The sequence below is a fragment of the Glycine max genome, chromosome 4 (assembly GCF_000004515.6).
Source record: "Glycine max cultivar Williams 82 chromosome 4, Glycine_max_v4.0, whole genome shotgun sequence".
Taxonomy (NCBI): domain Eukaryota; kingdom Viridiplantae; phylum Streptophyta; class Magnoliopsida; order Fabales; family Fabaceae; genus Glycine; species Glycine max.
In genome coordinates this window covers 47,816,092-47,831,149 of record NC_016091.4, presented here as the reverse complement: position 1 = coordinate 47,831,149, position 15,058 = coordinate 47,816,092, and the positions used below count along the sequence as shown (strand labels likewise).

Below are 15,058 nucleotides of genomic sequence, written 5' to 3'. Positions count from 1 at the left end.
TTACATTTTTGTTTTGTAAAAAAACAAAAAATAAATAAAAACACAATTTTGTTTCATAAATTTTTAAGTGTATAATGAAAATATTTTTATTGTGCTCCATTGGAAAGATAATTTGAAAATATAGCTAAAAGACATCCCGGTGTGAGTAGTCCAATAGCAGTTGACGCTATCCCAAATAAATTGTAAGCTAATTATTTTGGGCTTACGCAGCTTATTTAAAAAATGGCCCATGTTTGTTGTAATTTTAATTTGGATCCGAGAACTGAATACTCTACCCTAGGTCCCACCGTAAGCGTTTCTGCATACGAGATGTTCTAGTACCTTCTTCGTTCACCTCTTCTCTTCACCGTCGCAACACAACGCTGAGCTGCAGCAATTCACCACCGCAGAGTTTTCCAAGTCCAATCTCACTTCACTTATCGCCAGGGTTTAATCTGAATATCTTTCGCGTTGCCACTGAGGTTGTTATCTTTCTTCCAAAATGGCGACGGTGATGCAGAAGATCAAAGATATCGAAGATGAGGTACTTGGGTTCTGAGTGGAATACAGGGGAATGATTGTGGACATGTGATTTATTCAAGCAGAACACTAACCTTTTTTCAGCAGTGTTCATTTAGCACTTCAAAATAATTTAGAAAAAAATTGAGATAAATGTTTCTCTGCCGCAGTAGGGTTTTCCTTCTTTTTTTTTTTTAATAGTTGTCAATTAACTTCTACTTGATTATGAATCACCATTTCTTTTTATAAAAGAGAACTGTTTCTTTCCAACTTAGCTTAGATTCAGTGGTTATCCTTCATTTTTATTATTTGAATTGGTGCTGCAAACTTTATTCTGCTTTCAATGTTTTTAATTCTGCAATCATTGGTTAATTGTATTTTTCATTTTGCAGATGGCAAAGACCCAAAAAAACAAGGCTACTGCTCATCATCTGGGCTTGCTGAAGGTAAGCACATAAAGTTAATTTGTTTGATTATTAAATGACATATGAAAAAGGAAAAGAGATCAAGTATGTTAATAATGTGTGTGCTGTTCTGAATTTTTTTGGTAGTTGTGGTTAACTATCGAAGACAATGGGATGTCTTGTTTTTGTTTCAAATCAGGAGAAAATGTTTATTTCAAAGTACTGAAATATTGACATGATCTTATATGAGTTGGTTGAAGTGGATACTGGATAGTTGTTACAGGGATTGCATTTGGAAGTGTATCTGGTTCATGATGATATTATTTGCTCTACATTTTATATTAGAAATTGTAGGCATAAGCCTCATAGCACATTCTGCACATACAATTGACCTAGTTTGTTTCCATGTATTAAGGATTCTCATTGATTTTTATATTGACTTATTTCTATTCCCTTTTCTATATTCATTATGGAAGTTATATTTGTAGGCGTAATACTTTCTTCTGGTGCTATCTGCCTACTTTGTCTCCACTTTTCATCCATCATAGTAATCTCTACTGCTGATTATTGTGATTTATTTATAATTTTGGGTGCATGTTGCTTATATATTTATGCCCCTAAAGGAATGCTAACATATAAGTAAATAACTCTAAATGTATGGAATCTTATCCTGCTCATCTTTGTTTCTATTGGCCTCATGGATCTTCCATATCAATTTCTTCTGATATGTGATATTGAAGCAAGATGGTTGTTTCTGTATTCTGCTTCTATGTGGAATCAACCTTCCATAAGTATCATTAGGATTTTATTCCTTGTTGTCCCCTTCTTTGAGCTTTTCAAGTTCCTCTTCTGTTTTCCTGTATTCTGTTGCTGTTTTTGTTGAGGGGTTGATTCATTATTGGTAAATATCTGGTGCCAGGCTAAATTAGCAAAGTTGCGGAGGGAACTCCTTACACCTTCATCAAAAGGAGCTGGAGGTGCTGGTGAAGGTTTTGATGTTACTAAAAGTGGGGATTCAAGAGTTGGTCTTGTGGGCTTCCCTTCAGTTGGCAAATCTACTCTACTAAATAAGTTGACCGGGACATTTTCTGAGGTATGGAGGTATTCCAGGCCTATCATTTATTTCTTTTCTGTGTTTGGGTCCTTTTTGAAAGTGAATTTGATTTAATGTAGTCAGAGGAAGTGCAACCTTTTGACAAGAAAAAGAAAATGAGAACCTCAAGAGAGAAAACGTTTAGAAATATGGCCATAGTGGGAAAGAAGCTCTTGAGAAATTAAAAAGGGTCATTGGACATATGGCTAAAATAAGGGTTTTTGAAATATTATAATGCTAAAACTTTCTTTCTAAACCTAGTGAGCAATGTAGACATAGAACTCCCAATCCCATAAAGTTCCACTTCTCAACAATTTCCATTGTCCCGACTCTATAGCACTAAGGGGGAACTATAAACAGAAGTTCAAGTGCTCTGCTTTTTCTTTCTAATAATGCAACAGAGGTTATGCATTATGTTCATTAAGTAATCAATTATAATGTGCATGCAGGGTGATTTTATCTTTGTATTGGGTTTGGGTGGTGGGTAGCATAATAATTTTCCAAATTATCTAAAGTTTAGTTTGTATTAAAGAACTTTCTGAAGTTTTTACTTGTTTTTGTTTATAGGTTGCTTCCTATGAGTTTACTACCTTAACTTGCATCCCAGGTGTGATCACATATCGTGGAGCTAAAATCCAGGTATCTCCACATAAACATATTATATGTTGATAAATTTATCACCTTACTGTGCAAAAGATATTCTGCTTGTGGGTTGAAAAGCTTGGGATGCCTAAAGCTGAATTTAGTTGTACCTTTTTCTGATAATAGTTGAGAGAAGATTAAATGATATGTGAATGTTGCCACTCTATATTAGTAGCCTCTGACTATAAGCTGCATGTGTGCTCAGGTCTTTAAGGAACATTGGCATATAGGTTTTGGCAAATTTTATATTTCATCCTCTCACTGTTCATATTTCATGTATTAGTAAGTAGAGTTGCTTGTGTTGGTTGTTGGACCATAATAAAGTGACACTGACACCTAGAGAATCTAGGGCTACACTTGGTTAATCTAAGACTAGGTAATAAAAAGAAAATACTTCATTCATTTCATAACCTTCTTACAACTGAAAAGGCTCCCTTTATAAGGCAAAGCTCCCAATGGGCTATAAAGCAGAACCATACAGGTGTACACTACAGATAACAGATAAAAGTAAATCGCATTCTAATTGAAAATTCTAATAATTGGCAAAGTCAGTCATCTAGGATGGTCTGCGTGCTTTTTGCTTGGGCCTTGCTACGGAGTAGGCTGAAGTACTAGCTTTGCTTCTGGACCAGCTATCCCTAGATGATTTAAGTGATAAACACCTAAAGTTGATTAAAGCTTTGTCCTGTGTCATTTAATTGTTTGTGTTGATATTTTTATCCATATTATAAATGAATATATCTGGAGTTTTATTTTGATTGGGCTGTAGATTTTCTTAAATTAAAAATTTGAGAATATCTTTTTAAGGTTCCTAATGCTTGTACGAGTACAATCTAGTCCGTCTGTTTCTACTGTCAAATTAGGCATCAAAACATTTTGAGGATGAAGTTTATACGACTATGCGGAGGAGTTTCTTTTGTTTTTTTTTATATATAAATAATTTAGGCATTGAAGGGTTAATGTTGACTGTGTTTTCTAAATCTATCTTACCAAGAAGTCCCATTAATATTGTTTACTTCAAAATAAAAATTTTAACCATGAAAAAGCTTATCTTCAATTAGTTTGAACTTAGGTTCAGTTGGATATTAGTCACTGTACAATTTATTAATATGATTGTGATGCATATTTAAGTTATGTTAATATTTTCCATTTTTAACTGGTAGTTGTTCAATTTTATGTGCAGTTGTTGGATCTCCCTGGAATTATCGAGGGTGCTAAGGATGGAAAGGGTAGAGGAAGGCAGGTAAAAAAAAGACCATAGTTTACTTTCGTCATGGTTTAACTACATTTGATATCATTTTTAAGAAGATAATTTCAATCAAAGTAACTGAAGTGTATCTTTTTAAGTAAAGTCTGCAATGTAGTCAAACTTCCATCAGAATATCTTTTGTCAAAATTTTTTTCAGAGGGAAAAGTTCCTCATGAATTTTAAAAAAGTTTTTTCTCTTGATTTTTTTGCTGAATGTTGAGGTGAGATCCATGGCATATTTAAAGAAGTTAAGGGTTTTATGTTGTCATAATATGAACTGGGCAGGGGATTCCTGGAATCTATTTTGGTGTTTAACACCTTGGTCCTACTTGTGCTATCAAGTTTGTTAGCATTGAATGCTGTCTTCCTTGTAATATATTTTGCATTTACTTATACCACGAACCTTACCTTTCACAATGCACCTTTCATTTTCCACACTTCATTCACACACCAACAAACACTGATACATTTTCGTAATTCATTTATTTATTGTTTTGGAAATGCAGGTTATTAGTACTGCAAGAACATGCAATTGCATTTTGATTGTCCTTGATGCAATTAAGCCAATAACTCATAAGCGTCTTATCGAAAAAGAGCTAGAGGGATTTGGTATAAGGTAACATGTAATATTGATTATTTGCTATTTTTATGTTATGTTACCAATATTCTGATTTCTGAACAAGGCAAGGGTCTCCTCTTATAATTTTTTCCCATTGTGTGCAGCAGCCTATACTTGCATGAATACTTCACTTTTTCTGCACTTGTTTTAAAATATATTTCTCAATGAAGCATGAATATGATGAATGAAGATTATAGTGGTTAGGCATTTGACTCTAAAAGCAAGCATTTCTGGCTTCATTGATGGCAGCAGTTGCACCCATAGGGCAGAAGAAACTCTAATATGATGTTTTGGTGATCATGTGGTGAAATATGATTTTTGAGAGATAATAATTGAATCTTGTGGAGGCTTGCTTCCTATCGGGTCTAAGTGGGAGCAGCCACTTATGAATTGGCTTTGCTATTTCAAATTTCTGGCTTCAGCAACCTTTCCTGTTTAATTTACCTATTAACAAAAAATGTTCAGTGTATGTACTGGTAGTCTTGTTAGTAGTCTCATAGATTTCTATTTGGCCTCCGACTTTGACTTTGGTCCAAAGAAGGAGGGTTTTAGAAGTGAAGCAGGGGGTCTTACATCCAAATTAGCCACAAGGGAAGTGTTACTGCATGTAACCATTTGTTCATGTGGCAGGTGCACCAGGATCTGCTGGAAGAGTTGTTCAGTTAAAGCAGATAACTTGTTTTGTATTATATGTTATGAACTATATTGTCTTTGGCTATTATGTCTTTCAGATGAACAGAATCGTATGTATATATTTTGATGTATTTCAATTAAAAAAATTGATGTAAGATTTTCTGGTTTTTTATTTTCTTCTCTTCATAACAATTTGTTCCTCTTTAATCGACTAAATTCATTTTCTGACTGTAGGTTAAACAAAGAGCCACCAAATCTGACTTTTAGGAAGAAAGACAAAGGTGGACTCAATCTCACCTCAACTGTCACCACAACACATCTAGATCTTGAGACTGTGAAGGCTATATGTAGTGAGTACAGAATTCACAATGCAGATATTACTCTCAGGTATGATGCCACTGCTGATGACCTTATAGATGTCATTGAGGGAAGTAGGGTGTATATACCTTGTATCTATGTTGTGAACAAGATTGATCAGATCACACTTGAGGAACTGGAGATCTTGGATAAGCTACCTCATTACTGCCCAATCAGGTAATACTTCAAATCATTGGTCTTATTATTACCTCAAACCTTTTTTCCATTTTGAATAAAGAAAAATCATAAGACTTGTGTACATCCTTAGATTATTATTTCTTGTTTATCACTAGTTTTTGAGGATTTCATTTTGGGGGTATTTGCATGATATTCTCACACTCAACAAAAAGCACCGGAGATTTTTGCTGTATCATTGTTTATTTTTGTTGGATCTCTTGTATTGTCTTTGATTTTGTTCCACTGACTAGTTGCTTGGCCTGTTTAATGCTTTGTATTCATGCCCACAAACTCCTTAAATTCTCTAACTTATTGTTTTCTTCCTTTTTATGTCTTTGCTTGATATTAGGTAATCCCCCTCTTGTTTTGTAACTATAATATTTTAGTCCAAATTCCAAAATTATCACAGATTATTATACAAAGTATCTATGTTTGAGACCAAGAGGGGAAAGAGCACTGTATGATTGGCAACTGTCACGTTTCCCCCATTTCTGTTGTGATTTTTGCAATAAATTTATTCACAAAGTTGTTTTCTTAATAAATATGTGTAATTTTCTATCTATGCTTCAGTGCACATCTGGAGTGGAACCTTGATGGTCTTCTGGAGAAAATTTGGGAATATCTCAACTTAACTCGTATTTATACTAAACCTAAAGGGATGAATCCTGATTATGAAGACCCTGTAATATTATCCTCTAAGAAGAGGACAGTTGAGGACTTCTGCGATCGCATTCACAAGGACATGCTTAAACAGTTTAAGTAGTGAGCACTTCTCTTAAAACATATCTTTAGCTTTATTGCTTGATAATGTTAGTGATTTCTCCATTGTGCGTTAATGAGGAGCAATGAATATGAAGATTAACTTGGCTTTTCAACTATTAAGTCTGAATTCTAGTTAGCTTTATTAGGAAGCCTTTCATTTGTATATATGAAGCACTCGTTTTGGCTATTATCTCTTGTTTCTGTGGCCCGTACTCACCTGAATGAACTTTATAAACATATAAAATGGATCTTTAGTTTGATGAATGAACTAGTTTGAGGGGTGTCATTTTGTTCTTTGAGAAAAAAGTTGAGTAAAAAAATCTCACCCCTCGGTCCTCCATAAAAAATGTTTTTCTTTCCTGACATTCATTTAATTCACATTTACCGAATGATGCAGTGCTTTGGTCTGGGGTTCAAGTGCAAAACACAAGCCTCAAAGAGTTGGCAAGGTTGATATTGTACTTAATTTACTTTATTTTTGGCTTCATCCTCTTTTTGTGTTGTGTTTCTACTTTTATTCTTCTCCCTCATTGTTGAGCATGCCACCTACTAATCGAAATATGTTGTTGCTTACCAGGAGCATGAACTTGAAGATGAAGACGTTGTTCAGATTATCAAGAAAGTATAATTTGTTATAATCAGAAGAATCCAAGATGACGTTTTCTGCAAATCGATCAGAATGCCGGCACTCTCATTAGATTAATAGAGGATATTCTGAGCAGAATCAAAGATCCCTTCGTGAGACTTTCACCAGGATCTTTAGATTACACTCCAATTATTTGTCTTTTTTAAGTTGGGGGTGAGGTAGAGTATATTAAAGTTTGATGCGTTGTTAAACCATTAGTTATTTCAGGGGACGCCGTTTGTCGCGGAAGTTTTGAAAATGATGTATCTTGTGGTGGGATTATACAATTAATGGGTAGAATAATTTGGTGTCTACTTAGTAAACATTGATAGGCTTTGCTGGAAAGATATATATTATTCAGGTGGATATGTCAGACTGTCCATCCTGCTGGACATTTTTCACAAAACGATGGCATGAGCTTGATACAGCATTTACATTGTTTTTAAAATTTATTGACAGTGATAAAGCTTTTTACATTGTCTATGCTTCTGGACATTTTTAACAAAATGATGGCATGATTTTGATTCAGCATTTACATAATTTATTTTTAAAATTTAAGAAAATATTGTATTTAAATAATTAATATTGATATATACGTGTGTGCATCTGCGTGCAAGTGCGTATATGAGAAGTTTTAATTTAAGTTAACGAAGGATTTGGAGATATTGAACTCCAAATAGAAGGAAGAAAGCCGAAGCATTGAAGGTTTGAAAATCTGTATTTACTAATCATTAATTTCCTTACCGCATTTAAATATTGTTAGTAATTCGGTTCTTATTTCATAGTCTTTCTAAAATTTCCTTACAAAAGAAATGCAGAGGATCCAAACCAGAACCAGAACTCCAACCACAGGCACGGAATCATTCCCTTCCAACAATCCTAACCCACAACTTTTTTTGTCAACATCCTAGCCCACAGTTTGAATAGGAGTCGCCAACTGTGATTCTGTGAAGCTTGCCGTTGGTGTTTGAGGCAGACAAATTTGTAGGAGGCCCACAGCCCCACACAATAAAAACCTAAGGGTGTGATCGGTTTAAAAGATAAAAATAGAAATAGAGAAAATAAAAATAAAAGATAATTTTTTTTAATTAAAGTAGAATATATGAAATGTGGAATCCACATAATTTTTTCTCTATTTCTCTCATCTCCCCTTCAACCAAATACACCCTAAAGGGTGGAAAAATGTTAAGGCCAACAGGGTGTGGAAAATTTCAGGAATGACTTTGGAATATATAATTTTAGCTTTTTTTATATACTTAATAATTTTAAAATTACTCTAAATGCATAAATAATGTAAAAAGCATCTATATGGTCAACAAATTTAAAAGTCATAATAAATTTATTAACTTTTATAATAATTATTTAAAAATTTTAGTTTACATCAAATGAGTTCTAACAAGATAAAAGTCTTTACATGGATAGAGCACAGAAATTAAACTCAATATTTTAAGAGGAGGAATCCTTCAACAACTACATTTTATTTACATGGTTTGCAGGGTAGCAAGCAAGCAATGTGATACTGATCTATTGAACGACTGAATAACATGCGGATACAAGTCTAATAAATGAAGTTCAGATAAAACATCGGGGAGAATAACAGTAAACGTGATTATCTCTGTATGAAAAGTGATTGCAGGTTACCATTGGAGCTCACTTAATAAATTGCTACCAAAACTGAAAGAAGGAAAAAATTGAAGACCATTACAAGTCCAACCTAATTGTAAGCATTCAACTCCAGACTGAATAGTTAATCGAGGAACAAGAGCAAAGGAAATTTCAAGGTCAACAGCATTACTTTGCTGGATTAATTCATCGTATCTTGGAGCTGGTTTACAGGTTCAAACGTCCTAAGCGCCATTTACATGCTTACCATCTTTATACCTCTAATTAAATACAAAAATTTCAAACTAAGACGGAAGCGTAATAGAATCACTATTGAAGATTATGGCTTAAATGAAACATTTGCTTTCCTAAATAAAAAACAAGTGCGAAGTAATGATCACCAAGCGCAAAACCATAATTATTGTCCCTGTCCATGAGGTTAGGCAGACACGAAAAGGTTCTAGATTCCCTTGAGAATCAAGCTTTTACGCAACAGTTGAAGTAGCTCAGGAAGCTCCTCCTGGACTGTCAAGACAAAAAATCAAACAAAGATGCAATATTTAGACACCATATCCTAGTCTAATATTTTGTGGATCTACAGAATGAATATGACTTCAAAGTTCCACTAATCAATAACCAAACACCATATTTTATATATAGCCCTCTTACCAATGAAATGAATGTAACTGCCCAAAACATTCATTGCATGTGCTGCAACTAGAATTGCGTGTTTCCTGGTCAAATAGAATATATCTACATATAAATAAATATTAATATTTACATCCTTCAACCTAACCACCGCCCCGGCTCAATTTTCTGCCAACATTAGGTTAAAAAACGGGAGAAGCTTATCATGGGTCTCACATTATAATTCCCTGTAATGTATAGTTTAATATATCCTTTCTCTTTTTGGGTTGAAAAACTATTAGTATTGGTTAAAGAAGCAGATGGACGTGAATTTTGCCATTAACCGGTAGGCCTCGACCTTAGTGAGCTTTGTTGTTTTTTTATGCTAATAGAACCTCCTTGGCGAGAAGCTGTCATGTTGTGTTGTATTTGTCTTTGTCTTCCACTTTTCTTAGATAAAAAGTTTCCGCCTCACATTCTTCTCATTCTATCTCTGTTCTCTTCACAGATCATATTCATTATTATATAAATATATAGTACGGTTGGGAGATTGAAAACTATAGATATATGTGGTTTTCTTGCTTAAAATATCATTTAGGTATTCAATTTTTTGTTAATTAGCTCCCTTTTTAAAAGATTTTTTGGTATTAAAGTAAGCAGACTGCAGACAGAAGATTCAATATGTCAAGTTTAATTTATTCCTTATTTGTGTTTAATCCAACCTGATGAAGATTTGAGGCTAGGTTCCCTTAATAATAGACAATTACATAAGAAGAAATGAACTAAATTAACTAGAAGAGGGGTAAATGAAAAAATAAAGAGTTTAGCATAGAAATTTTTCATGAAAGAGTAATGAAAATTTTGATTAGGAGTTCTCACTATCAACTCATATGATAATTAAAAGTTACTATTTTAATTCAAAGTTTTTGCTTGATCAACAGAACAGAAACAGGTGATTAGTGTTGTTTGAAACAATCAGTTTTGCAAAAATGCTTACTGCACCAATTAAGTAACAGACGCATGACATAGTCATTTTCTCAGTCAGTTAATTAATGTAGGAATTAATTTGAATTACTATTCCCATAATACCCCCTCCTCTGTTAATTACTGTATAATCAATTTGAATTACTATTCCCAATTTTCCACAATACCAACAAATAGTAGCTAAACTAATAAAATAAGAATGATGAAGCAGGTGAGGGATCTTACAGTTGGAGAGTTGGTTTGGTTGTAGTGGGGGTGCTGGTGCTCATCACTGTGGACAGTGTTTGCATTGTTAGTGGCAGAAGCCGTGAGCTCCTCTTCGTTACCAAGACTTGCCCTTGAAATATTTGTCTTGTTTTGCTTCCTCGTTTCCCGAATTTTAGAGAAATCTAGCGAGTAGTCCGGCACTTGTCCCTTCTGATCCCAGTCCCCAAACTGTGGCACTGATAACCAAGGAGCATTTTTCTACAGAGAAAAAAATTTATAGGTTAGAGGACTTATCACCATAACAAAACTATCTTTTGGCATATAGTAGTACTTACAATAAAATAAATAGAAATTATTAGTTAGACTGCATGATAAAATTTCAGAAACCTAATGGTTAATTATTGAAAAGGTTTTACTTCAATCCAGAAGAACCATTACAAGCAAAATTACTAATGCCAATGTGCAGGCAAAGTTTATGAACTTCACCATACCCTCTAGACTCTAGTTAATAATAATAATAATAATAATAATAATAATTTATTGACAGTTAATTTGAATAATTTACAAGATAGAAAAAAAACTTCATTATATTCATACAAGAGAAAAAATAAAGAGAAACAGCATAACAGATGATAAGTATTCATGCAATACATCTGATATTCCATTAGCTTCAGAAAGGGAATTACGATTACTTGTGCTACTGCAACACTGATATCATCATATCAAACAATAAACACAAAACAAATCGATTAAGTTAAAGGAAAGACAAACAGCACGACACGAAGTACAACAAACAGAGCTTGAAATGAAAGAAAGAGTTTTATCATCATAGTTCATAGACGTTTCTATTCATTGAGTACACGAAAAGTTCCAACAGAACAGCATGAGCCAGAAAAACGACAAATACAACTAAATCAAAGTACGCATATGCTTTCGACGAAGGAAACATATTATTTCCAGGTCAATAGCAACCAAACCAAACACACAGAAACATCGTTCGTTCGATTCCATTCGATTATTATTATTTTTTTTTCCTTAGCCGCCAAACACAAAACATCGTCTCAGGGGAAAATGAACGGACGCGTTTAGAAAGAGAGAGAAATCAGAACTAACCTCCTTACTCTGCTCCATCAGAGTGATTTCAGATCTTGAGAGAGAGAGAGAGAGAGAGATTTGGCACAGGCTTTGTTGATAAAAGGATGCTAGATAGGCATAGCTGTTGCAGCATGTATCTTCTCAAATATATACACGAGAATAAACAATTACATTTTCTTTACATTTGTCTTTTCAAAAATACGTTTACCTTTCGTAGGGTTTACCAATTGTGATTGTGATCAAAATGAAATAAGAAATAATAATATATATTTTTACAATCAAATAAGAAAGATGTAATGATAATATTTTTATTATCTATTTAGTAACATGCTTTAAAACAAAAACCCGAAAATATCTTCAAAAATATAATCGGTTGGCTTCTCTTTTAGTTTTATTTAATTTAATTACCAAAAATGGCACTCTTCTATTTATTTATTATTAAGATAAGTTATGCTTAGTTAGAGTTGTATTGAATGAGCAACAAGCATATACTTGTCATTTGTACTAAAGATATCTTTATTTCATTTATTATGGCTTTAATTTTAGTGTACCTTCAATCCGTGTTGTGGCGCCCGCCTCCTGCTTTCGGTTTTCTAGCTGTCTTCCCGCACAAAATATTCTTCCCCATTTGCGACCCACAACTCACAAGTCACAACTACCAATTTATTATATATTTTTCATTTTTTTAACACTTTTTTTAGGTTAATTTTTTAACACTACTATTATTATTCATTTAAAGTTCTTCATTTATCTAATTCCGTTTTTTCTATAATGTTGTTTTTCTAATCTTTCTATTGGTTAAATATAAAAGGTATTGAAAAATTCTATGTTCTTCAAATATCATTTCGCATTTTTATATAAAATATTAAAAAGACCTATAGAATAAATTGAAAGAAAATATACCATCTACTGTTACATATAATAAAACTTATAAAAAATTATATTTAATATAATTTTTAAGTAATTAATAATATGTAAAAGTTAAACTCTTATTTTTTTATATATATAAAAGACAATAATATAATGTCAAAATATATTTAATCGGGACCATCTAATTTATTTCTTTTGCTTCGAAATTTAATGAACAATAAAGTCGTGCCTAGACAATGACAGATAATAAAAGGGTGCACTATTTTTTTTATTGAAAAAATATGTAAAAGGTAACAATCATTGCCGAAACAAGCAGGTAATGGAAGGATAGTGTTATGAACATTAATTATTAACTAGATTTTTTCTTTATCGTCATTAGTTTCAATTATTTAAAGTCTGTCAATTATTATACCAATAATAAAAACCTAATTGAGAAGAAAGAATTCATGTGATCAATCATCATACAGAAAAATTATACTAAGAATATATTATTTTTATTTGTAATTTTCAAAGAAAATTTTGTTTTTATTTATCAGTTGTTTAAAAAATTCAAAATGACCTTAATTATTAATTATAGTAGTAATTTTTTTATAAAAAGTAGAAAAATAACAGTTTGTGAAACATCAAAATAATAAATAAGAGCAATAAAAATTATGCTACAAAATTACAAATAATTTTAATGAAAATAAAATAAAATGTTTTGAATTTAATGTCACTAATAAAAAATTATTGTTGATATGGTAATTATTATAAGTTGTAAATTTGTCATACATATTAATTTATAATTAGATGAAAATATATAATCTATTTTCTTAATTTTTTTAATTTATTACAACAACTTCAAACAATAAATAGATTTAAATATATTTTTAGTTTCATCCCAAACTTAGTAAAATTACTATTGATGGTAGATTTTTTTATTGTAACCCTCGTGCAATTACTATTAATGTCTTTCATAAAAAAAATCTACTATGTATTTCATAAAAAAATCTATCATTAATGTAATTGCTATCATATTTAATCATTCATTCTTTCTCTCTCAAGAAACTAAGATTTCATGTATAATACACATAACACATCTTATATATTTTTATTTTCATACATTGTTTTCTTATTTTATTTTATTCATTTTACAACATACAAGTATAATTTTTTAAATTTTTTTTATAACATTTTGATTATAATTTTTAATTAAAAATTATAAACAAACATTATAATTGTGAAATTATAGATAAAATAATGAAACTTGAAATTATAGCATTTTGATTATCACCACGTACATGTCATATATTTATTACCTTAATAGATAAAGAGTTAAATTATAGTTTTTAATTAAAATTTAATAATTAGAATTATGCTAAAATCAATAAATATATGTAATAAAATATTAAATATTAAATCTTAATAATTATTTTTAATTAATTATAAAATTTATACTCTTTATTCAGTTTATATAAATATTTTTTATTTATTTTCAAACTAGAAAAATTATTTTTAATTTATTAATCTGAATTAAATATGTAAAATTAACTTTTTAAAAAATCCAACATCTTACAACTTCTAGGGCCTAAGTAATAGTTTACTCACGAATAATTCTTAAAAATATTTTTCTTTAAGAATAACTCATAAAAACACATTCTTGTTCCAAATTATGATTCAAATTTATATTATAAGAGTAGATTTTAATGAAATAAAAACTAATTTCTTAGTGGTTAAAAAATTAGGAATTAAATTCGAATTTAACAACTAAAAATAATTAAAATTTAAGTAATTAATTAATATAAAAGTAAAATGTTATTGAAAAACTATTTTTTTATATATTTCAATCACATTAATATATAAAAAATGATTTATCTAAAGCTCTAATTTTAAATATAAATGACATGAGAGAGAAAGGATGATGCATTAAATACAATAATAATCATATTATTGATAGAAATTAAAACGGGGTAATTGTCCAAAATTTTATTGGTCAAGATGGGATTATTTAACCCCATGTTTTCCTTGGGTCAATTAGGCAAACCCATAATTGAATGATTAAATAGAGGGAGAAAGAGTATTTAAGTAAAGTTTAAAAACAGATAATTTAATAGAAAGGGATAGTTTAGCCATTGTCTTAATTAAATCATGATTTTTCTATCCAAATATATAATTTAATTGGGGGACAAGCTATTCTTACACCTTATTAATTAGGAAAAAAAGACAGGGTTGAGTATATTTTTAATTACTTTAATTAAATTATGTGCAAGACTATTTTTAAAGTTTTTTTAACCAATATTTTATTTTTAAAATTATGTAAAAATAATATTTATGTCAGTTTTATTTTATTTAAAATTTCATTTTCCATCTGAATATTTTGGAGTTCATGATAGATTTGAGATGTGAAATTATTATAAAATTTTAGAAGTAAGATAAGTGAAAATTTGAATAATTTTATAAGATGTGATATTAAGGTTTAAAATTTGGAATTCTAAAATTTTAGAAGTATGATTAGTGAAAATTTAAATAATTTTATAATATATGATATTGAGGTTTAAAATTGGGGAAATAAAATTTGATGTTTCAGTTAGTAAATTTTAAGTAGAAGGGGGGCGCTGTTGTTATAAACAATGTA

The 15,058-nt window shown here is 30.8% G+C and overlaps 2 protein-coding genes across 3 annotated transcripts; one reads left to right on the top strand and one right to left on the bottom strand.

Annotated features, from left to right (window-relative positions):
- The first annotated feature begins 156 nt into the window (after positions 1-156).
- On the top strand, positions 157-7,559 carry LOC100797441 (developmentally-regulated G-protein 3). 2 transcript variants are annotated; one of them, NM_001254962.3, is made up of 10 exons: positions 274-523; positions 891-944; positions 1,822-1,995; positions 2,563-2,634; positions 3,821-3,880; positions 4,393-4,502; positions 5,373-5,672; positions 6,243-6,434; positions 6,832-6,883; positions 7,012-7,559. In NM_001254962.3, the coding sequence occupies exons 1-10, from the start codon at positions 482-484 to the stop codon at positions 7,060-7,062; spliced, it is 1,107 nt and encodes a 368-aa protein (NP_001241891.2). In that variant the 5' UTR covers positions 274-481; the 3' UTR covers positions 7,063-7,559. The 2 variants fall into 2 exon arrangements, with proteins under 2 accessions (XP_040870461.1, NP_001241891.2); XM_041014527.1 differs by lacking the exon at positions 6,243-6,434 and having other exon boundaries at positions 157-523; positions 7,012-7,465.
- A 1,218-nt stretch (positions 7,560-8,777) lies between these two features.
- On the bottom strand, positions 8,778-11,638 carry LOC100305497 (uncharacterized). Its single transcript, NM_001249300.2, is given in 3 exon segments — positions 8,778-9,186; positions 10,498-10,737; positions 11,593-11,638. Coding segments are annotated over 3 exon segments (306 nt in total). The 5' UTR covers positions 11,611-11,638; the 3' UTR covers positions 8,778-9,138.
- Between the last annotated feature and the right edge of the window lie 3,420 nt (positions 11,639-15,058).